The sequence below is a fragment of the Sapajus apella genome, unplaced genomic scaffold, assembly GCF_009761245.1.
Source record: "Sapajus apella isolate SASKATOON/1434 unplaced genomic scaffold, GSC_monkey_1.0 scaffold14, whole genome shotgun sequence".
In the NCBI taxonomy this organism is placed as follows: domain Eukaryota; kingdom Metazoa; phylum Chordata; class Mammalia; order Primates; family Cebidae; genus Sapajus; species Sapajus apella.
In genome coordinates this window covers 16,473,447-16,499,407 of record NW_022436954.1, presented here as the reverse complement: position 1 = coordinate 16,499,407, position 25,961 = coordinate 16,473,447, and the positions used below count along the sequence as shown (strand labels likewise).

The 25,961-nt window shown below is 40.6% G+C and overlaps 1 protein-coding gene and 1 pseudogene across 4 annotated transcripts in view; one reads left to right on the top strand and one right to left on the bottom strand.

The window, feature by feature from the left end:
* The window catches only part of CKAP5 (cytoskeleton associated protein 5), a 110,289-nt gene that overhangs the window by 22,168 nt on the left and 62,160 nt on the right, over nt 1-25,961 (bottom strand). For all 3 annotated transcript variants that reach the window (XM_032283405.1, XM_032283407.1, XM_032283406.1), the window contains exons 17-27: nt 24,130-24,315; nt 22,920-23,014; nt 20,217-20,274; nt 20,003-20,128; nt 17,370-17,509; nt 17,047-17,221; nt 16,339-16,452; nt 15,181-15,309; nt 5,498-5,692; nt 4,665-4,800; nt 1,993-2,081 (exon numbers count right to left, since the gene is read on the bottom strand). In XM_032283405.1, the coding sequence (XP_032139296.1) occupies nt 1,993-2,081; nt 4,665-4,800; nt 5,498-5,692; nt 15,181-15,309; nt 16,339-16,452; nt 17,047-17,221; nt 17,370-17,509; nt 20,003-20,128; nt 20,217-20,274; nt 22,920-23,014; nt 24,130-24,315 (1,443 nt within the window). The remainder of the gene's footprint in view (nt 1-1,992; nt 2,082-4,664; nt 4,801-5,497; nt 5,693-15,180; nt 15,310-16,338; nt 16,453-17,046; nt 17,222-17,369; nt 17,510-20,002; nt 20,129-20,216; nt 20,275-22,919; nt 23,015-24,129; nt 24,316-25,961) is intronic.
* On the top strand, nt 10,444-11,752 carry LOC116555043 (annotated as a pseudogene). The gene has a single exon (XR_004270350.1). The product of XR_004270350.1 is annotated as a phosphoglycerate mutase 1-like (transcript).

Below are 25,961 nucleotides of genomic sequence, written 5' to 3'. Positions count from 1 at the left end.
TCGAATGGCATTTACACATTTCATATCACTTAAGTTTGAAAGCTTTTCTGTTTCTCTCCATTGATATTTAAATGTATCTCTATCATAACAGTATAACTGAAGGCCTTTTGAATTTCCTTCTAGATAAAGTTATAAGAAATGCTTTAAAAACTTAAGTCACATGATTTTAAAAATAATCCAAAATTTACAATCTTCATATTAGATAGAAAATGGTAAATAGTATATATGTTTAAGGTAAAATTCAAATTTCATTATTGGAATCATTATTATAACAAATGTAGCATGGCCACTATTTCTAGTTGGCCAGAATTCCTTTCTAGTATAAACACTAAAGTCATTCAGACCAAACAAATATGAGATCATTTATATGAAACTGCTTTGTAAGTTTAAAAAGACTGGAAAAAAAATTGTGGCATTAAGAACGGAGTCAAAAAATACTTCAAAGCACTCGTGATCAAAACTAAAATAAGCACTTGTTAAATTTGGGGTGAGGACAGGCAGACAGGAAAAGAACAACGTCATTGGGTAGTTGAAGATAATTACCCATTTAAATTAACTCACTGAGGAGTTAAAGGGCCAAGCATAGGGAAGAAAAATGGATAATTCTAATATTTAGAAGAATGGCCCTAGAGTGTGTACTCCAAAATGGGGGTGTAATAGTACATGTACTGCCTAAAAAAAGTTATCACTCTATTTTTTCATCAATTCCAGGAAGTAAATTAAATACTTCTCTATTTAGATTTACTGTTAGATTTACCACCCATTGCACAGGTTTTTTTTTTTTTTTTTTTGGGACGGAGTTTCGCTCTTGTTACCCAGGCTGGAGTGCAATGGCGCGATCTCGGCTCACCGCAACCTCCGCCTCCTGGGTTCAGGCAATTCTCCTGCCTCAGCCTCCTAACTAGCTGGGATTACAGGCATGCGCCACCATGCCCAGCTAATGTTTTGTATTTTTAGTAGAGACGGGGTTTCACCGTGTTGACCAGGATGGTCTCGATCTCTTGACCTCGTGATCCACCCGCCTCGGCCTCCCAAAGTGCTGGGATTACAGGCTTGAGCCACCGCGCCCGGCCTCATTGCACAGTTTTTGCAATTTTCCTTTGTAAGTATTAAATAATACTCTGAATATGTTTATTAATCTGAATCTTGATAGAGATAATGACAATTTTCTGTTATTAAAAAACTTTATTAAATGAAAAAATCACTCAGGGATAAAGTTGACCATTTGAACACACTGCTTTAAATTGTCCAACTCTACATGAATATTGAAAGAATTGGTGATGCATCATGATAAATCCTATTGGGACAACAGGTATTTCCCTGCAAACTAACTGAAACATCTTCTAGTATGATGACAATAGTGCCAAATTTGAAGGAAGTTGATTTAACTTCCTTTTCTTAAATCCAAATCAGCCTGAAGTGTTTATTATGCCAGAGCTACAAATGCTTTCTCCTTTTATTTTTTTTCTGAGTCTCGCTCTGTTGCCCAGGCTGGAGTACAATGGCAAGATCTTGGCTCACTGCACCCTCTGCCTCCCAGGTTCAAGGAATTCTCCTGACTCAACTTCCTGAGTAGCTGGGATTACAGGTGCATGCCACACCTAGCTAATTTTTGTATTTTTAGTAGAGACAGGATTTCGCCATGTTGTCCAGGCTGGTCTAGAACTCCTGACCTTAGGTGATCCACCTGCCTCGGCCTCCCAAAGTGCTGGGATTACAGGCGTGAGCCACCACACCCGGCCCTTTCTCCTTTCAATAAAGCAAATCTTTCCCTAAAAATCTACATGAAAGGAACAATGACAGCACCTCTTGAGAGTAGGATGTCTCTATTTTAGGACCTTATTAAAAATGAGCCACAGAAATTTGTATAAATAATTTTATACCAGTACTGGTATTCTTTTACATATAATATGATCCTTCCTAATAGAATGACTCAGTGTACAAAATATATTTAAAAGGAAGTCTACATTGAAGTATAGAGAGTTGACATACCTTTGCTTTAGAGGATAATCCTGGAGCTTTGGCCTTTTTTGGATCAGGCTTGGGTTCTGCACTGCTGGAAACAGAATCTTCAGCAGGTGCTTTGAGGAAAAAAAAGCACATACTATAAACTTTAAATAATATCATTTTATTTTGGACAGGTTACATATATAATGATGACAAGGAAGCCTGCAGTCTTAAATGTATCAATTTTTAAGATGTTTCAGTTAGGTTTATTTTTCATTTTTAGACGGAGTTTCGCTTTTGCTGACAAGGCTGGAGTCCGATGGCACAATCTGGTTTCACTGCAACCCCCGCCTCCTGAGTTCAAGCAATTCTCCTGCCTCAGCCTCCCAAGTAGCTGGGATTACAGGCATGTGCCACCACGCCCAGCTAACTTTGTATTTTTAGTAGAGATAGGGTTTCACCATATTGGTCAGGCTGGTCTCGAACTCCTGACGTCGTGATCCATCCACCTCGGCCACCATGCCCGGCCAGGTTGGTTTGTTTGTTTTTGTTTGTTTTTATGCGATAGGGTTTTGGTCTATCTCACAGGCTGGAGTACAGTGGTGGCTTCGCTCACTGCAGCACTGACCTCCTGGGCTCAATGAATTTTCCCACCTCAGCCTCCCCAGTAGCTGGGACTATAGGCCCATGTTACCATGCCCAGCTAATTTTCTTTGTATTTTTTTGTGGAGACAGGGTTTCACCAAGTTGCCCAGGCTGGTCTCAAACTCCTGGGCTCAAGCAATCCACCCACCTCAGCTTCCCAAACTGCTGGGATTACAGGTGTGAGCCAGTGTGGCTGGCTTAGATTTTTTTCCCTAATTTTTCTCCCCGAATCTCTCTTTAAGCATAAGAGAGAAATTAATTCAGAAAATCTGTATCTCATTTACCAACATTTAAACTGTAGTTTCATTTGTGTGTTTAGAGACAGGGTCTCACTCTGTCGTGCAGGCTAGAGTGCAACAGCACATTCAGGGCTCACTGCAGCCTCAACCTCCCTGGCTACCTCAGCCTTCTGAATAGCTGGGACTACAGGCATGTATCACCACACCCAAGTAATTAAAACAATTTTGTTTTGTAGAGACAGAGTCTCACTGTGTTGCCCAGACTGGTTTTGACCTACTTGGCCTCTCCAAGTGGTGGAATTATAGGCATGAGCCACCATGCCAGCCAAGACTGATCCTTTCTTAAGGGTAAAGATATCTTTGATATTCAGGATCTGCTATATAGTAAGATTCCAATAAAAGTTAAAACTGATTATGTACTTTGATATCAACAGTTTTATACATGTAAATTTTTTTTTTGAGACTGGGTCTTGCTTTGCCACCCAGGCTGGAGTGCAGTGGTGCACTCATAGCTCACTGAAGCCTCAATCTCCTGGGCTGAAGCGATCCTCCCACCTCAGCCTCAGCCTCCTGGGTAGTTGGGACCACAGGTGTGCGCCATCAAGCCCAGCTAATTTTTGTCATTTTTGTAGAGATAGGGTATTGCCATGTTTCTCAGGCTGTATATATGTAAAATTTCTAACTTTATAGCATCGACAATTTCTATTCCACTAAATGGAAGAATATTGTTTTGTTTAAGCAGTAAGTCCAAAAATGAATTAGTCACAGGTTATATATTATGCAATTTTATTTATTTATATTTTTATTTTTTGAGATAGAGTCTTACCCTGTCCCCCAGGCTGGAGTGCAATGGTATGATCTTGGCTCACTGCAACCTCTGCCTCTTGGATTCAAGTGATTCTCCTGCCTCAGCCTCCCGAATAGCTGGGATTACAGGCATGTGCCACCATGCCTGGCTAATTTTTGTATTTTTATTAGAAACAGGGTTTCATTATGTTGGCCCAACTTGTCTCACTCAGGTGATCCGCAGGCCTTGGCCTCCCAAAGTGCTGGGATTACAGGCATGAGCCGCCATGCCCAGCCTATTATGGAATTTTAATATCAGGATGAAGAAATCAAGAATTTTCCCTTAAAGAAGGTTAATAAAGTGGAGTAAGCTAGATTCTCCCAATTCCTCTTCTAATTATAGTCTCCAAGAGCAAAAATAATTGTGGAAACCTTAAATATAAGGATATAACACTTCAGAAAGGACTATTTTAATGTCCTATTCCAAAACTTCTTTTGGGGTGTGATGGTTCAAGCCTGTAAGTCCAGCACTTTAGGAGACTAAGATGGGAGGATTGCTTGAGAGTTTGAGACTCTCAAACTCCTGGCCAGGAGTTTGAGACCACCCTGGGCAACACAACAAAGCCTCATCTCTACAAAAAGTGAAAAATGCAGCCGGTAGTGACGGCGCATGCCTATAGTCCCAGCAACTTGGGAGGCTAAGGCAGAAGGAACACTTAAGCCCAAGAGTTTGAGGTTGCAGTGAGCTATGATCACACCACTATACTCCCTCCTGGGTGACAGAGCAAGACCCCATCTCTAAAAACAAAACAAAAACAAAAAAAACTTTTTAGAATTGGAAACTAATAATCTCTGTACTCTTAGCACAGTTCCTGGCAAAAATAGATACCTGACTACTTGACAAGTGTTTGTGAAAGGAAAGTAAGGAGAGAAGAAAGGAAAGCTTGGGATGTAGGCTGTAAGGAAATGTGATTTTAAAAAAGATGAACATTTTAGAGTTCCCTAGGGCTATTTCCTTCCCCTTTAGCCCTCTCAAGATAGAGTTACCTGATGCAGGCTGGAATTTGGCTGGAGCGGACCCTCCCACTGGTTTAGAAGTTGCTTTAGTGGGTGCAGCAGGCTTGGCTGGCATGTTAGCTTTGGCTTTCTCTAGCATGGCCAATACCTGATCTTTAGAAGTTGGCTAGAGAGACAAAATAACATTAAAAAGTGAGAGGTCACATAAATGATAAAGTCATACTAAGCTTACAAACAAATCCTCTGTCAAACAAATGACAGAGCTCCTAGTTTTGAAATACCAGTGCAGTAAGAGAGGCAGTGCATGGTGTCAGAGAAGTCACACACATTATGAAGTCACACTAAAGTACGTATCATTCTAGAAGGTCACAGTTTTCACCCCTGTGAAGTCAGAAGATTTTTACTTCTGCACTGTTAAATATTTTATTTTTGCTTGTTGTGATTTCAAATTGAGATTCACAGGAGGTAATATGGTTTTTTGCTCATATAAATTCATATCCAATATATACATATTTTTTTTTGAGACAGAGTTTCGCATTCATTGCTCAGGCTGGAGTGCAGTGGCACAATCTCGGCTCTTGGAAACTTCTGCCTCCTGGGTTCATGTGATTTGCCTGCTTTAGCCTCCCAAGTAGCTGGAATTACAGGCATGCACCACCACGCCCAGCTAATTTTTTTGTATTTTCAGTAGAGACAGCGTTTCACCATATTGGCCAGACTGGTCTTGAACTCCTGACCTCAGGTGATCCACCTGCCTTGGCCTCCCAAAGTGCTAGGATTACAGGCGTGACCCACTGTGCCGAACCCATGTTCAATATTTTTTAAATAGCTTTAACAGCAGTTGCAGCAACAAGAAGTAGTACCTTTAGTTTCCCAGTAGCCTTGGCCATTTTTTCATATCCTAAATGCATCATGAAGAATGGTAAGGCATCTTGGGCCTTCTTTCGCACATCTCCATTTCGATCTTCTAGGCAGGAGTAGAGATGAGGAACACAAAGGATAAGGTCTGTAGGGGTGGAACGAAGAGTAGGTAGTTTCTCAGCCAGCCAGCCCAGAAGCTGCCAAAAGAAACAAAGACTAGTTACACACTTCAAATGAAGATTGTTATTTATGATCGTAGGTTTACTGATTTCATTAGTCTCAAGCACTGAATTAGCTTTCACACTAACTTTCTAATATAAAATGAGTACTTTTAATAATTCAAGAACTGTGCTATATTTAAATAATATATGCAATGATGACATCTTTAAGATAAGAACGCATTTCTTTGGACTATATTTGGATATTAAATTACAAAGCTTTAATAGTTCTTAATGCATCTTAAAGATGAAAAACTTTTACTTTTCTTAGCTAGAAGACCCAAAGCACTTATTGTGATCAGAAGGTTACATATTTTACTAAGACTTCTATTTTTCTGCCTTATGTTGACATTTTTTTCTATATATCCCTAAAATAGTTCTTATTTGTATTTTTCTTTTTTGAGGGTTTCACCTCCATCACCCAAGCTGGAGTGCAATGGCATAATCTGGCTCACAGGCCAATGGGATTGGCTTTTGTCATGCAGCATAATTCCTTGGAGATTTATCTGAATTGATACATTTACCAGCAGTTTGTTCTTAATTGCTAAATAGTGTTCCATGTATGGATGTACAAGAGATTTGTTTAACCATTCACCTATTGAAAAATATCTGAATGGTTTCTGGTTTTTGGCTATTATGCAGTCAAATCATCTGCCCTTGAGCTATAACCCTAGTTTTTGGCTACTATGACTGAAGTTGCTATGAACATTTGTACATAGGTTTTTGTATGGACATAGATTTTCATTTTTCTGAAATAAATGCCCAAGAGTGCAACTGCTGGCTCACATAGTAACGGCAGGTTTAGTTTTATAAGAAAATGCCAGCCAGGTGAGGTGGCTCACTCTTGTAATCCCAGCACTTTGGGAGGCCGAGGCAGGCAGATCACCTGAGGTCAGGAGTTCCAGACCAGCCTGACAACCATGGAGAAACCTTGTCTTTACTAGGGAGGCTGAGGCAGGAGAATCCCTTGAACCCAGAAGTTGGAGGTTGTGGTGAACCAAAATCACGCCATTGCACTCCAGCCTGGGCAACAAGAGCGAAACTCCATCTCAAAAAAAAAAAAAAAGCCAAACAGTTTCCTGAAGTGGCTGTACCATTTTACACTGCCAGCAACAATGCATGACTTTGTAGGTTTTAGCACTACTGATGATTGTACAGTGATATTTCATCGTAGTTTTAATTTGCATTTCTCTGGTTGCTAACTAACACTGCGTATCTTTCATTGGCTTATCTGTCATCTGCATTTCCTCTCCAGTGAAACATCTGTTCATGTCTTTTGCCCCGTTTCCTTTTTTTAAATTAATTAATTATTTTTTTTTTGCTATAAGGGACCTGAGACCATTTTCTTTTTAAAAAAATTTTCCCCCTAAAACAGGCTTGGCTATGGATACCCATTTTCTGATTTTTTTTTTTTAAACTATTGAATTTTCAGAGTTCTCTGTATATTCTAGGTATTAGCCCTTTATTGGATACTGGCTTACAAATCTTTTCTGTTGTTCCATAGCTTGTCTTATTATTTTCATGTGGTTTTTTTTGCAGAGTAAAAGTTTTTAATTTTCACATGGTCTAATTTATCATTTTTCCTTTTATGGATTACGGTTTTGGTTTTAAGTCTAAGAATTCTTTGCTAGCCTTATATACTGGAGTTGTTCTAGTTTGTGCTTAAAAGTTCTATAGTTTTATGTTTTATATCTAAGTCCATAATTTGTTTTGAGACAGTGAAGTTTAGCTTGAGGTTCAATTTTTTGTTTATAGATGTCCAATTGCTCCAGTATCATTTGTTGAAAAGACTATACTTTCTCCACGGAATTACTTTTGTAGTTTTGTAAAAAATTAGTTGATCATATTAGTGTGGGTCTATTTCTGGGTTCTCTCTTTTGTTCCACTGATCTATGTGTCTATTTCTACCTCCATCCTCCTACTACCACAATCACAGTGTCTTGATTACATTAGCAATATAGTAAGCTAATTGTAAAGTGATTCCTCCTATTTTTTTTTCCTTCTTTGCCAAAATTGTTTTAGCTACTCTAGAGCCTATGCTTTCCATATAAATTTTAGCATAAACATATCTTTGTCTATTAAAAAAAAAACCTTGCTGGAATTTTGAAAGGAACTGCATTAAACCTATAGATTAATTTGCCGAGAACTGACATCTCTACTATGTTGAATCATCGAATCCACAAACACTGTATGTCTCTCCATTTATTTAAGTCCTGTTTGAATTCTTTTGTCAGCAGTCTATAATTTTCAGCATACATATACATATGGATTTCATTTTCTTTGGAGTGACTAACAGTGTCATGTTTTTAACTATTTTTCATTTCGAAATATGACTGATTTTTGTGTGTTGGTTTTGTATCTTGCAATCTTGCTGAACTCACTGACTACTTCTAGGAGTTCTACTAGTTCTAAGAGTTCATAGATTTCTTGGGATGTTCTACATAGTCATGTTATCTGCAACTAGGAACAGTTTTCTTTATTCTTTTTCTATTTTATTTCTTTTTCTTGCCTTATCACAGTGACTAGAACTGCTAGTACTATGTTGAGTAACAGCAGTGAATGTCAACATCCTTGCCTTGTTCCAGATCTGATGGGGAAGGCATTCAGTCTTTCACCCTTAAGCTTCTTTCTTTTTTTTTTTTTTGAGACGAGTCTGGCTCCGTCGCCCAGGCTGGAGTGCAGTGTCACAATCCTGGCTCACTGCAACCTCCACCTCCCAGTTCAAGCGATTCTCCTGCCTCAGCCTCCTGAGTAGCTGGAATTACAGGAACCTCTACTGTGCCCAGGTAATTTTTGTATTTTTAGTAGAGAAGGGGTTTCACCATTTGGGCCAGGGTGGTCTTGATCTCTTGACCTTGTGATCTGCCCGCCTCCACCTCCCAAGGTGCCACCGAGCCCGGCCCTCACCATTAAGTTTCATGTTATCTGTAGAGGTTGTTATGCACATGCTGTTTATTGAGGTAATTCTCTTTCATTACTAACTTACTGAGAGTTTTTAATCATGAATCCATGTTAGATATGTCAAATGCCTTTTTTTGCATAATCATATGCAAATTGATTATGATATAATGATATAATCATATGAATTTTGTTATTCTGTTATGATTACATTGATGGATTTTTGAATGCTCTATTTATTTTTATTTTTATTCTTTCTTGAGACAGAGTTTCGCTCTTGTTGCCCAGGCTGGAGTTCAATGGTGCAATCTTGGCTCACTGCAAAATCCACCTCCCGGGTTCAAGTGATTCTCCTACCTCAGCCTCCCGAGTAGCTGGGATTACAGACACCCGCCACCATGCCTGGCTAATTTTTGTATTTTTAGTAGAGATGAGGTTTCACCACATTGGCCAGGGTGGTCTCGAACTCCTGACCTCAGGTGATCCACCTGCCTTGACCTCCCAAAGTGGCAGGATTACAGACGTGAGCCACTGGCAGCCTGGCCTTTTTTTGAGACAGAATCTTGCTCTGTTACCCAGGCTGGAGTGCAGCGGCTCACTGTAACCTCTGCCTCCAGTTCAAGCAGTTCTCCTGCCTCAGCCTCCCGAGTAGCTGGAATTATGGGCCTGTACCATTCCGACCAGATATTTTTTTTTTTTGAGATAGAATCTTGCTCTGTTGCCAGCCTGGAGTGCAGTGGTGCAATCTTGGCCCACTGCAACCTCCGCCCCCTGGGTTCAAGCGATTCTTCTGCCTCAGCCTCCTGAGTAGCTGGGACCACAGGCACGTGCCAACACACCTGACTAATTTTTTTGTATTTTTTAGTAGAGACAGGGTTTCACCATGTTGGCCAGGATGGTCTCGATCTCTTGACCTCATGATCCACCTGCCTCAGCCTCCTAAAGTGCTGGGATTACAGGCATGAGCCACCGTGCCCAGCCACTATGCCCAGCTATTTTTTTTGTATTTTTAGTAGAGACAGAGTTTCACCATGTTGAGCAGGCTGGTCTCGAACTCCTGACCTCAAAAGACCTGCTTGTCTCAGCCTCCCGAAGTGCTGGGATTACAGGCATGAGCCACCATACCCAGCCTCTATTTTTGTGTTTTGAGTAAAACCTCTGATTTTAATAACAGCTATTTATGACAAATCCACAGCCAATATCATATTGAATGGGCAAAAGCTGGAAGCATTCCCTTTGAAAACTAGCACAAGACAAGGATGCCCTCTCTCACCACTCCTATTCAACATAGTATTGGAAGTTCTGGCCAGGGCAATCAGGCAAGAGAAAGAAATAAACGGTATTGAAAAGGGAAGAGAGGAAGTCAAATTATCTATGTTTGCAGATGACATGATTGTATATTTAGAAAACCCCATCTTCTCAGCCCCCAAACCCTTTAAGCTGATGAGCATCTTCAGCAAAGTCTCAGAATACAAAATCAATGTGCAAAAATCACCAGCATTCCTATACATCAATAACAGACAAACAGCCAAATCATGAGCAAACTCCCATTCACAATTGCTACAAAGAGAATAAAATACCTAAGAATACAACCTACAAGGGGATGTGAAGGACCTCTTCAAGAAGAGCTACAAACTACTGCTCAAGGAAATAAGAGAGGACACAAACAAATGGAAAAAAACATTACGGTCCCGAACGAGCGGAAAGATTTGGGCAAGAACCTGGACGGGAGCCGGGCCGTGTGGTGCGAGCGCGCAGGCGCGGCCGAGGGGGCCGGCTGCCACTCCGGAATCTGCGAACCCCAGTCGGTGCCTCATCCCCATCCCGCAGCCATGGCCGCCTACAAACTGGTGCTGAATCGGCATGGCTAGAGCACGTGGAACTTGGAGAACTGCTTCAGTGGCTGGTACGACGCCGACCTGAGCCCGGCGGGCCACGAGGAGGTGAAGCTGGCGGGCAGGCGCTGCGAGATGCTGGCTATGAGTTTGACATCTGTTTCACCTCAGTGAGGAAGAGAGCGATCCAGACCCTCTGGACAGTGCTAGATGCCATTGATCAGATGTGGCTGCCAGTAGTGAGGACTTGGCGCCTCAATGACTGGCACTATGGGGGTCTAACTGGTCTCAATAAAGCAGAAACTGCTGCAAAGCATGGTGAGGCACAGGTGAAGATATGGAGGCGGTCCTATGATGTCCCACCACCTCCTATGGAGCCCGACCATCCTTTCTACAGCAACATCCGTAAGGATCGCAGGTATACAGACCTCACAGAAGATCAGTTACCCTTCTGTGAGTCTGAAGGACATGATTGCTAGAGCTCTGCCCTTCTGGAATGAAGAAATAGTTCCCCAGATCAAGGAGGGGAAATGGGTACTGATTGCAGCCCATGGCAACAGCTTCTGGGGCGTTGTCAAGCATCTGGATGGTCTCTCTGAAGAGGCTATCATGGAGCTGAACTTGCCAACTGGTATTCCCATTGTCTGTCTATGAATTGGACAAGAATTTGAAACCCATCAAGCCCATGCAGTTCCTGGGGGATGAAGAGACCATGCATAAAGCCATGGAAGCTGTGGCTGCCCAGGGGAGGGCCATGAAGTGAAGGCTGGCGGGGAGGCTGCTGTCCCCAGGAGCCCCCTCCCTGCCTGTTGCATCCCTCTACCCCTCCCTCCTGCACATGTCACACTGACCACATCTGTAGACATCTTGAGTTGTAGCTGCAGATGGGGACTGGTGGCTCCCATTTTCATTTTAGCCATTTTGTCTCCTGTACCCACTCCCTTCATATATTCTAGTCAGAATTGCACTTCTAGGGCACAGGTTCTCAGTCCAAGCTGTAGAAACGCTCCCCTTATCCAAGAGAGTTGAAAGGCAGTGATGGGTTTTTGCAAGTGCTTTGTTTACTCCAGACTTGAAGGGAGAAACATGCCAAGCCATGACCAATGAAGAGAAGCAAGAGAGCCTGTCTGCCCCCAGGAGCCAGTCCTCTGCTCGTCTGCAGTCAGGCCACTGCCTGGGGGCTCTAGTCATTCCAGTAGCAGATGAATGTAACCTGCATGGTGATGTGACAACTGTCTCCTCCCTGACCCCAGAGAAGCTGGCTCTAGAAGGTTGGGATGAATCCTGAATTTAGTTTAGGTGTTACATTTACTTTTTCTTTCTTTCTTTTTTTTTTTTTTTAAAGACAGGGTTTCACCATGTTGGTCAGGCTGGTCTTGAACTCCCGACCTCAGGTGATCCGCCCACCTTGGCCTCCAAAGTGCTTGGATTACAGGCGTGAGCCACCACGCCTGGCCCGGTGTTACATTTACTTTTATATAAAAAAAGAAAGTATAGTATATATAAATAGTACAAAACAATAACCCTTTTGGGGTTTCTTGTGGCGGTTGAAACAGTACCACATATGATCATCAGAAAATAAACCATTCCTCATACCAATATGGGATCAGCTCCTTGGCCTCTGAGGGGCAGGAGTGCTACCTGCTGTGTGTTTCCGAATCCCTCCCCACCTTGTTTTGTGGCAGTGAAATGCCTCTTGGTCCTGTCCAAGTGTCTCACTGATTTCTGAATCATGTTCTAGTTGCTTGGCTCTGCCACATGGGTCCAGTGTTCCTTTGAGCATAACTGTACTAAATCCTTTTTCCAGATCAGTATAATAAAGAAGTGATGTGCAATTAAAAAAAAAAACAAAACATATTCCACACTCATGGATAGGAAGAATGAATATCCTGAAAATGGCTATCCTGCTCCAAGTAATTTAGAGATTCAGTACTATTCCCATCAAGCTTCAATAGACTTTCTTCACAGAATTACAAAAAAACACTTTAAATTTCATATGGAACCAAAAAAGAAGGCATATAGCTAAGACAATCCTAAGCAAAAAGAACAAAGCTGGAGGTATCATGCTACCTGTCTTCAAACTACAAGGCTATAGTAAACAAAACAGCATAGTACTGGTACCAAAATAGATACATAGACCAATGGAACAGAACAGAGGCCTCAGAAATAACACCCTACATCTATAACCATCTCATCTTTGACCAACCTGACAAAAACGAACAATGGAGAAAGGATTCCCTATTTAAGAAATCATGTTGGGAAAACTAGCTAGCTATATGCAGAAAACTGAAACTTGACTCCTTCCTTACACCTTATAAAAATATTAACTCTAGCCTGGGCAATAAAGCAACACTCCCGTTCTCTCTCCCTATTCCTCTTCCTCTTTCTTCCTCTCCTTCATTCTTTTTTTTTTTTTTCTTTACTTTCTTTCTCTATTCTCTCTCCCTCTTCCTCTTTCTTCCTCTCCTTCATAAAAAAAAAAATATTAACTCAAGATGGATTAAAGTTTTAAAGGTTAAGACCTAAAACCATAAAAATCCTAGAAGAAAACCTAGGCAATACCATTCAGGACATAGGCATGGGTAAAGACTTCATGACTAAAGCACTAAAAGTAATGGCAACAAAAGCCAAAATTGACAAATGGGATCTAATTAAACTAAAGAGCTTCTGCAAAGCAAAAGAAACTATCATCGGACTGAACAGGCAACCTATAGAATGGTAGAAAATTTTTGCAATCTCTCCATCTAACAAAGGGCTAATATCCAGAATCTACAAGGAACTTAAATTTACAAGAAACAACCCCATCAAAAAGTGGGCAAAGGATACGAACAGACACTTTTCAAAGGAAGACATTCATGTGGTCAACAAACATGAATAAAAGCTCATCATCAGTGGTCATTAGAGAAATGCAAATCAAAACCACAATGAGATACCATCTCATGCCAGCTAGAATGGTGATCATTAAAAAGTCAGGAAACATTGGGCACGGTGGCTCATGCCTATAATCCGAGCACTTTGGGAGGCCGAGGTGGGCGGATCACCTGAGGTCAGGAATTCAAGACCAGCCTGACCAACATGGTGAAACCCTCTCTTAAAAAAAAAAAGTTAAAAAAAAAAAAAAGTCAGGAAACAACAGATGCTGGCGAGGATGTGGAGAAATAGGAATGCTTTTACATTGCTGGTGGGAGTGTAAATTAGTTCAACCATTGTGGAAGACAGTGTGGTGATTCCTCAAAGATCTAGAACTAGAAATATCATTTGACCCAGAAATCCCATTACTGGGTATATACCCAAAGGATTATACATCATTCTACTATAAAGACATATGCACATGTATGTTTATTGCAGGACTATTCACAATAGCAAAGACTTGGAACCAACCCAAATGCCCATCAATATTAGACTGGATAAAGAAAATGTGGCACATATACTCCATGGAATACTATGCAGCCGTAAAAAAAAATGAGTTCATGTCCTTTGCAGGGACATGGATGAAGCTGGAAACCATCATTCTCAGCAAACTAACACAGGAACAGAAAACCAAACACTGCATATTCTCACTCATAAGTGGGGGCTGAACAATGAGAACACACAGGCACAGGGAGGGGAAACATCACACACCAGGGCCTGTTGGGGAGTAGGGGGATGGGGAGGAATAGCATTAGGAGAAATACCTAATGTAGATGATGGGTTGATGGATGCAGCAAACCACCATGGTACATGTATACCTATGTAACAAACCTGCATGTTCCGCACATATATTCCAGAACTTAAAGTATAATCTTTAAAAACAAAAACAACACAAAAAAATGCTCTGATTTTACCACTTAAATGTTTAAGAAAAGGGGAAAATCCCACAAAAAGCCTAGTGCTTTAAAAAGTGTTATTCGCTGGGCGCGGTGGCTCAAGCCTGTAATCCCAGCACTTTGGGGGGCCGAGGCGGGTGGATCATGAGGTCAAGAGATCGAGACCATCCTGGTCAACATGGTGAAACCCTGTCTCTACTAAAAATACAAAACATTAGCTGGGCATGGTGGCGTGTGCCTGTAATCCCAGCTACTCGGGATGCTGAGGCAGAAGAATTGCTTGAACCCGGGAAGTGGAGGTTGCAGTGAGCCGAGGTCGCGCCACTGCACTCTGGCCTGGTGCTTGGCGACAAAGTAAGACTCTGTCTCAAATAAATAAATAAATAAATAAAAGAAAAGAAAAGAAAATAAAAAGCGTTATTCATAAAGAAGCACGTGAAAGAAAAAAATGGAAGCACATGAATACAAAAGCCCCAGGAATGTGATTTCATTTTCTTTTTTTTTTTTTTTTTTTTGAGACGGAGTTTCGCTCTTGTTACCCAGGCTGGAGTGCAATGGCGCCATCTCGGCTCACCGCAACCTCCGCCTCCTGGGTTCAGGCAATTCTCTTGCCTCAGCCTCCTGAGTAGCTGGGAGTACAGGCACGTGCCACCACGCCCAGCTAATTTTTTGTATTTTTAGTAGAGACGGGGTTTTACCATGTTGACCAGGATGGTCTCGATCTCTTGACCTCGTGATCCACCCGCCTCGGCCTCCCAAAGTGCTGGGATTACAGGCTTGAGCCACCGCGCTCGGCCTTGATTTCATTTTCTTAACTATTTTAAAATGAAACTCATTCTAACCATAAATGTGTATTTTTCAGACAGGCTCAAGCCCCTATGGAAGTAAACGACATGAGTAATGCACATGATTAACTTATGATACTAACCTCTTGCCTCAAGAAAGGATTTTCCTTTTTTAGCTCTTCAGAAAGATCTTCTCCTTCCAGCCATTCCTTCATGCCAGTCTGTTCTGCCCAAGCATTCACAGTCGCTAGGGCAGCAGCTCGAACATTGTTCTAAATGGAGAAGATAATCCGCAAAAATAACATCAACTACAGTTTGGAGCTAGGGGGTGATCATTGTTGCTTTATGAACATGAATAATGGAGGGTTCTCTAAGGCCCACATGAACATACTTGAAACCATCTTCTCTGAAACAGAAACTAGTTTTACAATTGTACTAAAACTCCAAGGTAAAGTAGAAATATAAAACTCCAAATTGTAAAACTTGCGTACTCAGTTAATCAGGTAAAACAGTTAGTGATCTGGGCATAAAATATCATGTAAGAAGAATAAACTCTTAGCTTTGTTTCTTGAATCTTTGGCGACATTTATGTCCATGTTTGTCTGGTAAAGAATGAAATTCTAAATGTTAAAGACCTCATAATGGTTAAGAGTGAAACTGCTAATTGATTGAAAATTAGTTATGTTTTCATATTAATTTATGTTAATATTAAAATAGCATAGTTCCTCAAATTAAATAAATTATACAATAGTATAGAGATATTTAAATATTTAGTCTAGGGCTAAACATTGCAACCTTCAATGACATTTTCAGTGACTTCTAGGACTATGAAACTACAAATATCTTGCTGAACTACTAGAAGATCCCACTCTAATAGTTCAGGGAAATAAAAGTAGAAAATAACTTCATGAACCCCAAATTTACATATTTACTCACGATAGCAAAATGTTACACAGTTATGTTATAATAGCAACCATTTATTGTGTGCATACTATAGGAGACAGGCACAATAAAATGTACCTTACATACAGACTCATTTACTTCTTTAAGAAATTTCACAGATAAAGAAACTGACTCTCAATGAAGATAGCTTATCTAAAGGTCACAAAACTAGTAAGTGGTATCTGGTCACCTTAACAGGGCCTGGAAGATAAAAATGTTTACTGTTTTTATTCTAATATTCTCATCTTTATAAAGTTTATAAGGTCTTTACATGTACTCTAAAAAGAGAATTATCTTTAACCCAAGAATGTGGCTGGCCTATTCCAGAATGGAGCTGTGGTGAAAAGAGTTAGGTTTACCTTGCTGTCTCCAAGCACTGTGATGATAGGAATGCCTAAATTTTTCACATGTTGCTTAATGTTTGGGCCCATGGCTACTGCCAGTTGTTGCAGGATATTCAACGTTTGTTGTACCTGAGTGAAAAGAGCCAATACTTTATGTTGAAACCATAAGCAAGTTGTGTGCTAACTTTCTTAAGTTTGCTTCTATACTGTCAATACAGTAGGAGATTTCTGGCCTACACAAGAGACAGAGACATTACTTTGTCATGCTATTCTCCTTAGTTTATTCTAATTAATTTTTAGGCAGTGGCCTCTCCTTTTATCATCAGTTTGTAACACTGGATTATCAGAATTTTAGACCAGAGATTATACTACTTTACAATTTTAAAGTAAGGTAAAACCTAGTTTAAGGAAACTCTGATATAAAAATCCACACTTAAAAATAGATATTATTATGTTTATGTATATTACAAGCAGTTTCATACAAATATATTCAATATTGGATTTCTGCATAAAGCAAATTCTGAGATTCATAAAAATTTGATGAATAAATCTGCCAACTACCAAGTTATCTTGAGATACACTTAATGAATTAAAGGCAGCTATTTCTAGTTCAAAGTAAATAAAGTAATCACTTATTTTTTGCTAGTGAAAGCTACACTGTAAAGGAAACTCCTGCAGCAGCGGGGAAGGGAGGTAAAAAGAACAGCCATATGTTCCACATACCAAGATCTTATTTGAATCATTGAGTCGACCCTTCAAGGCAGTTGGAAGTTCACCTATATTCGGTTGGATAAATTTTGCTTCATTGATAATACCTGCCACTTCATCTAGGCCTTCTTTCCTGATCTTCCAATTCTTATCACCAATCTTAGATACCAACTCTGAAGTGATTTTATCACTGAAATACAGTAAACAACCTTTAATTCCAGACTCCAAAAGAAAAAAAATGATGATATTACATAAGTTCCCCTCACTGAATTCAAAATGACACCATTCAGGATTCAATACAAAGAATGAAATAAACCACTTCAAAGACTAGAGCCTACCTGATCTCTGTCCTTGGCAAAAGATCAACAACATCATTGCTCCCGTCATCTGGTTCATCTCCATCTTCTCCTTCATCTGTACCACTTGTGCTGTGCTTGGAAATCCCTCTGGTTGGAGCAGGTGGGCTTTGTCCCTGCATCTATACACACATGAATGAGTAAGGCTAATGAAATTTACATAGAATATGGGAAAAAACAAATTAGAGAAGGTGCCTGTGTCAAGCTCTCATTCCTTTATAATACCTATGTACACAGTAGGTAATTTGATTACTACCTACATTACAATTTTGAGACTATATGTCAAAAGGTAATTTTATACAAAACCTACTAGAAGGTGGGGTGTGGTGGCTCATATTTATAATCCCAACACTTTGGGAGGCCAAGGTGGGCAGATCACTTGAGGTCAGGAGTTTGAGACGAGCCTGGCCGACATGGTGAAACCCCATCTCTACTAAAAATACAAAAATTAGCAGGGTGTGGTGGCACACACCTGTGGTCCTAGTTACTCGAGAGGCTGACACAGGAGAATCGCTTGAATCCAGGAGGCAGAGGTTACAGTGAGCTGAGATGGTGCCACTGCACTCCAGCCTGGGTGACAGAGCAAGATTCTGTCTCAAAAACAAAACAAAACAAAACAAAAACCAAAAACAATTCCCCCCAAAACCCATTAGAATTATGAAGCTGTCTTTTGACTCATATACTCAAGACAATGCAGAGCAAGTCCGTCAACACTCAGCAATTTGATTTAGAAATATTATTTAAGGAGAGTAAGGTTTTAAAATTTATGTTTTTAATTTAAAATTTTTCAAAAATGTTATATTTGGCCAGGAACAGTGGCTCATGCCTGTAATCCCAGCACTTTAAGAGGCTGAAGTGAGAGAACTGCTTGAGCCCAGGAGCTTAAGACCATCCTGGGAAACAAAGGGGGGCCTTGTCTGTACAAAAAATTTTAAAAATTAGCCGGGCATGATGGCATGTGCCTGTGGTTCCACCTATTTGGGAGCTAAGGCCAGAGGATCACTTGAGCCTGGGAGGTTGAGGCTGCTGTATGGCATGATCGTGCCACTGCACTCCAGTTTGGGTGACAGAATAAGACCCTGTCTCGAAAAATATAGTAAACAAAATGTTATATTTAATGTACTTTTTGAACAGGTAATACATTTACAATGTTTGACATTGTATGAAAGAACATAAAGAGAAAAATCTCCCATTCTGTACCATAACTACCTAATTCTCTTCCTCATAAATAAAATCATTGGCTGGGCGTGGTGGCTAACGCCTGTAATCCCAGCACTTTGGGAGGCTGAGACAAGCAGATCACCAGATATCAGGAGTTTGAGACCACCCTGGCCAACACGGTGAAAACTCGTCCTTACTAAAAATACAAAAATTAGCCTGGCATGGTAGCGCAAGCCTGTAATACTAGCTTCCCAGGTAAGGAGGCTGAGGCAGGAGAATTTCTTGAACCTGGGAGGTGGGTTGCAGTGAGCCAAGAAAGCACCATTGCACTCTAGCCTGGGCAATAAGAGAAACTGTATCTCAAAAATAAAATAAAATAAAATAAATCTTCTTTTTTTTTTTTTTTTTTTTTTTAGACAAAGAATCACTCTGTTGCCCAGGCTGGAGTGCAGTGGCATGATCTTGGCTCACTGCAATCTCTGCCTCCCGAGTTCAAGTGATTCTTATGCCACAGCCTCTCAAGTAGCTGAGATTATAGGCATGTGCCACCACGCTTGGCTGATTTTTGTATTTTTAGTAGAGACGTGGCTTTGCTATATTGGCCAGGCTGGTCTCGAACTTCTGACCTCAAGTGATCTGCCCACCTCGGCCTCCCAAAGTGCTGGGATTACAGGCATTAGCCACCAGGCCTGGCCAAAATAATCAATTTCTTATGAACACTTCTAGACTTTATTGTACATAAAATTAAACACATACATATTCTTCATTCCAGAAAGATGGAGTTTCAGTACATTGCCCAGGCTGGAATGCAGTGGTTATTCACAGGTGTGATCCCACTATTGATCTGCATGGGAGTTTTGACCTGCTCTGTTTTCTTTTTTTTTTCTTTTGAGACAAGGTCTCTCTCTGTGACCTACGCTGGAATACAGTGGTATAAACCTGGCTGGCTGCAGCCTCAACTTTCTGGGCTCAGGTTATCCTCTCACCTTGGCCTCATGTATAGCTGGGACCACAAGCATGTGTCACTATGCCCGGCTAATTTTTAGATATTTTTGTAGAGACAAGGTCTTACTTTGTTGCCCAAGCTGGTCTTGAACTCCTGGGCTCAAAGGATCCTCCTGCCTTGGCCTCCCAAAGTGCTGGGATTACAGGTATGAGCCACACTGCACCTGGCTGACCTGCTCTGTTTCTGATCTGGGCCAGTTCACCTCTCCTTGGGTCACCTGGTGGTCTCGGGTCCTGGGAGGTCCCAATACTAATGCTGAACTTAGTGTGGACACCCAACTGGCATAGCACATTACAGCCCAAAACATCTGCACTTAAGCAATCCTCCTTCCTCAGTCTCCTGAGTAGCTGGGACTATAGGCCCACACCACCACGCCCAACAGTTTAGTCTTAATTAATATGAGATTCTCAAGTCCACTTACAGATTCTATCATTTGTGGAAATTTTACCTTCTCAAATTCTGCATCTATCTGGGATAGGAGGGCAGGCTTCTCATCCTCAAAGAACATTCGCAAAGAGGGACCAACATACAGATACATCACACCAAGCAGGGTTATGGCAGCAGTCCTTACAGCCTGCCAGACAGAAGAAAAAGAGCTTTTTAAATCAGAAAAGAACCACAAAGATGAGAATAATGCCCTATATATGTTGTTATGTACTCACTGGGTTTGTTGCAGCAAGAGCTGTCTTCACATTGCTAATGAAAGCTTTGACATTCAACCTAGAAGAAACATTTAGAATTAAAAGCAAACAAATGAAACCCTCAAAATACTCAATAGAGTTGTATAAAGCCAGACTCTAGGACTGGCTCCCTTTGGAGAAGTTCTCACTTTTTCTCTTCCTACACTATTTTATTTTAGACAGAGTCTTGCTCTATCACCTAGGCTGGAGTACAGTACCATGACAGCTCACTGCAACTTCCGCCTCTCTGGTTCAAGCGATTCTTATGCCTCAGCCTCCTGAATAGCTGAGATTATAGGTGTGCACCACCCCACCCAGCTGCTTTTTTTGTGTGTGTATTTTTAGTAGAGACAGGGTTTCACCATGTTGGCCAGGCTGAGCTTGAACTCCTATTTCAAGTGATCTGACTGCCTTGGCCTCCCAAAGTGTTGGGATTACAGGCGTGAGCCACTGCACCCAGCCTCCTACACTAACTTTAAAGTGAGCTTTAAATACTATCTATATGCTGACAATGCTATTATGCTTAATTACAACTCATAAATCTAATCTTGAACTCTCCCCTGAACTCCAGATTCATATCAACCAGTTGCCTTTGTAATATTTCCATTTGTATGCCTGGAAAACAGCCTACATCTCTTATATCCTGTTCTGTTCTACATTTTAAATATATTATCAGTTATAACACTTGCACTTCTACAATCTATGTCTAACCCACCAGAGTTTATCAACAGGATTATTCCAATAGCCTACTAACTCATCTCCCTGTCTTTAATCTCCTCTGTTTTCTCTGACCAGAGTCAGAAAGAACCTGTTACTCTTATGCTCCAAAATCCCCTAATGCCTTCCCAACTTACTCAAAATGTTGAGGCCCACATGACCTGGCTCTATTCTTTCACCAACTTCATCTCCTACTGCTTCCTACCCACTCACTCATTGTCCTATAGCTACATTCTGAAGGAAATGTACTCCTTGCTATTTTAAATACATCACATGTGTCCTACCACAGAGCTTTTGGCATTGCTCTTCCCTTGGTCAAGAATGCTCCTCTCTGATTATCACAGCTTGCTCTTTCATGTCCTGGTCTCCACTCAAATGTCATTTTTTCAGGAAGAACTTTTCAACTACCATATAGAAAACAACACCATCTAAACTATACCATATTGACTTCATTTAACCCCTCATCGTGCTTTACATAAATATATATGCAAATACACACACACACACACACTATACTTGAGATGGAATTTCACTCTTGTTGCCCAGGCTGGAGTGTAATGGCATGATCTCAGCTCACTGCAACCTCTGTCTCCGGTTCAAATGATTCTCCTGTCTCAGCCTCCCAAGTACCTGGGATTACAGGCATGTGCCACCATGACCGACTAATTTTGTATTTTTAGTAGAGACAGGGTTTCTCCATGTTGGTCAGGCTGGTCTTGAACTCCTGACCTCAGGTAATCCACCTGCCTCACCTCCCAAAGTGCTGGGATTGCAGTCGTGAGCCACTGCACCTGGCATGCATATATGTGTGTGTGCCATATATAAAAAATACATACATATATATATATATATGTATGTATTTTTTAACTATTTATTACCTATCTTTCTTTACTCAGCTATAACTCTCGTGAAAAATAAATTTAATTTTGTTCATGATGTATTCTGAGGGACTGGAACAAACAATTGGAACATTGTAGTGGCCAATATGTAATTGTCTAATAAATGAATAAATGAAAGATCATAATAAAAAAAGAGGAAAATATTTATGTGGCTTTTATAAGTGACATGCCAAGAGAGCTGTGTTATATCAAAGACTACAATTAAGAGAAATTATAACAATACCCTCAACTATGGGAGAATACCACAGATAATAACATAATAAACAGTTCTTTGTTGTTTGAATGATAACTTCTAGAGTAGTGTTTTTTCAATCAGTAGAACTCAAAATACCATTTTACAAGATATTAAAAGGCATGTTGCAAAATGTAGCATGGCACAGAGAAAGGCAACATAGTATAGCAGTTATACCATTTTTTTTCCAAAGCAGAATGCCTGGATTAAAATCTTGGTTTTTCACTTTCCTAACTATAACCAGCCTAAATTACTTAAACTTTCTATGCCTTAGTCCTCATCTATAAGACAGGGATAACATAATCTCTCACATAGTTTTACGACAATTAAATCAATTGAACTATGATTTAGAAAGTGCTTTTTGAATAAAGTAAACTGTATAAAGTTTTGTTTTAAATAAACAACTGTGCTCTATATGCAAATAAGTTTGGGAACAGTGGGTTAAACAAAGTAAAACAAGCTCTTCTATTGCAGGATTTCTGAGAGCGTTTAATTCGCCAAAGCACACCACAGGTATTCAAACAAATGTAATTACATACAGAAATTTCCTAATGTATTTGACCAGAAATCCTTGGAACTTGATTTTCTATGGGAAAGTTATTAATGCTTCAGGAAAAAACGTGGTGGCTTACGCCTGTAATTCATCTTTCAGTGAATATCAAAAGGCCGGAACACAAGCCAATACTGACCTTTGAGAAAAAAGGTAATTTTCTTTTATATAAATGAGACAACCCAGCTCTAGCTCTTCAGAAGTAAGCAGCAATAACTACAACAAATCATGACTTAGAGACTGACAGAACACTTAATTATTTTCCACTTGATTTCATTCTGACTTACCCAGAAAAACCAAATTCTTTTATAGCATTTGATAGCCAATTCAGAGTTTCTGACTGATTTTTGGGATTCTTTTGTGAGAAAGCCATTGACATAACCTGGAACGGGGGAAAACAATCAATCTGTGTTTTAGCTCATATTTCTTATAGAAATATACCACTACATTAAGGCAGATGTGCATTAAACATAGTTTTCAAACAACTAACAAGCATGCCTTAGGAACAAGAGTTAACCTACACAAGAAAATGAGGTGAGTGACAATAGGACTAAAAGCATTCTGGACTGTTTATAGATTTTCAGCAATTACTCAGCATTATAATGTCTTTTTTTTTTTAAGAGACAGGGTCTTGTTCTGTCACCCTGGAGTACAATGGCACAATCATGAATCATTGCAGCCTTGAGCTCCGGGGCTCTCTCACCTTCTACAGAATTTTTGTTTTGTTTTGTTTTGAGACAGAGTCTCACTCTATTGCCCAGGCTGGAGTACAGTGGTGTGAACTCAGTTCACTGCAACCTCTGTCTCTAGGATTCAAGCAATTCTCCTGCCTCAGCCTCCCTAGTAGCTGGCATTACAGGTGCACACCACCATGCCTGGCTAATTTTGGTGCTTTTAGTAGAAACGGGGTTTCACCTTGTTGGCCAGGCTGGTCTCAAACTCCCGGCCTCAAGTCATCCTCCTGCCTCAGCTTCCCAAACTGCTCAGGTTACAGGTATGAGTCACTGCATACGCCGAATATTTTTGACTAAGATAAATTTTCATCACTAGGCAATAAATTATTTTTAAAGGTAAAAATAAAAATGCAGCATCAAAGAACCAGACGTGGTGGCTTACGCCTGTAATCCTAGCACTTTGGGAGGCCAAGGCAGGTGGATCACCTTAGGTCAGGAGTTCAAGACCACCCTGGCCAACATATTCAAATCCCGTTTGTACTAAAAATACAAAAATTAGCCAGGTGTGGTGGCAGGTACCTGTAATCCCAGCTATGTGGAAGGATGAAGCAAGAGAATCACTTGAACCTAGGAAGGTTGCAGTGAGCTGAGATCGTGCCACTGCACTCCAGCCTGGACACCAGAGTAAGAATCCAACTTGAAAAAAAATGCAGTATCAAAAAAGATTTTACTTGAGAAGATAAAAATTACAGTTTAATTAGTAAGCTTAAAGTTTGGGGGGAAAAACTGGGAAAAGTGGAGAAATGAGTTCTGTGTCACTAACCTGTTCAGCAGTCCATGGTAACATACAGGCTTCAGCTATCGCTGTCATAGCTTCTTTTGCATTGTTCCCACATTTTACATCTCCAATCTTGTCCACAAGGCCATCTAATACAATCTGGGCTGATGTTTTGGAAAAATTTCCCTTCTGGGCAATCAAAGCAACTATGTGAAGCTTCATTTGCATCACCTGAACAAGGATAAGTATTATAAAGTTATGAGCAAGTCAAGGACATTTATTTATTTACTTGTATGAATAGCATGTAACAGATATGACATGGTTAGGGACAACTGAGAACACAACTAAGGTAAAATCAGCATTTTAAACAAATACACAAAATAATTTTTATCCTTTATTTATATTTTAAAAATTATTTTATTTATTTATTTTTGAGACAGAGTCTCACTCTGTCACTAGGCTAGAAGTGCAGTGGTGTGATCTCGGCTCACCGCAACCTCCGCCTCCTGGGTTCAGGCAATTCTCCTGCCTCAGCCTCCTGAGTAGCTGGGATTACAGGCACGCGCCACCATGCCCAGCTAATTTTTTTGTGTATTTTTAGTAGAGACGGGGTTTCACTGTGTTGGCCAGGATGGTCTCAATCTCTTGATCTCGTGATCTGCCCACCTCAGCCTCCCAAAGTGCTGGGATTACAGGCGCGAGCCACCGCGCCCGGCCCCACCCAGCATTTTTATCCTTTAATTGTTACCAATTACTCAACTGACAATGAAGAGAGGGGAAAAAAAAGCTACTCTGTTCCAAAATGTTAACAAGTAATATTAAGAGAAAGTTTATGAATTGAAAAATTTGATTTTTGTATTTTCCTCCTCTTATGATTATTTGCATTTAGTACTGAATACACATCCTAAAATATACAATAAATTACTATACCGACTGCATAACTGAGAATTACTACTAGGGCTGCCTACAAAAACACTACAACCCTCATACACACACGCAAGAGAGAATCACTTGAACCCAGGAGGCAGAGGTTGCTGAGGTTCAAGTGATTCTCATGCCTTAGCCGCCCGAATAGCTGGGCTTAGGCTTACTTACAGGCACCCACCACCACACCCAGCTAATTTTTATATTTTTAGTAGAGATGAGTTTTCACCATGTTGGCCAGGCTGGTCTCAATCTCCCGACCTCTAGTGGATCTCAAGTGGATATCACCTCAGCCTCCCCAAGTGCTGGGATTACAGGTGTGAGCCACTGTGCCTGGCCACACAAACATCCTCTTTTAAAATGTGATTCTTGCCTGCCTCATGCCTGCAATCCTAGCACTTTGGGAGGTTGAGGCGAGACGACTGCTTGAGCCCAGGAGTTCAAGAACAGCTTTGTCAATATGGAGGGACCCCAGTTCTACAAGTACAAAAAAATAAGCTGGGTGTCGTGGCCCTCACCTATAGTCCAGGCTACTTGGGAGGCTGAAGTGGGAGGATCACTCGAACCCAGGAGGCTGAGGCTGCAGTGAGACATGTTCACACCACTGTACTCTAGTCTGGGCAACAGAGTAAGACCTTGTCTGTAAAAACCCCCAAAATTTGACATAGCAGGCATGTGAACAAATAAAAATTTTAAAAAAGTTTTTTAAAACCCCAAACCAAAAAAACAAACCAAAGAAATGTTCTTGGGTGGGACTTCGCAATTGTGGAGTCAATACCTCTGAAAAACTGATCTTCTTTAAAAGCAATGTAGAATACTGGCAAAAACAATCTAAATCAACTTATTTCACAACTCTGAAAATTTTAAAAAGGCTTGTAACAATACAAGAACCATTTTTTAAAAAGCTGAATTTCAATAAGAAGAGTGAGTTTTCTGGTGATTTAACTTGCTTT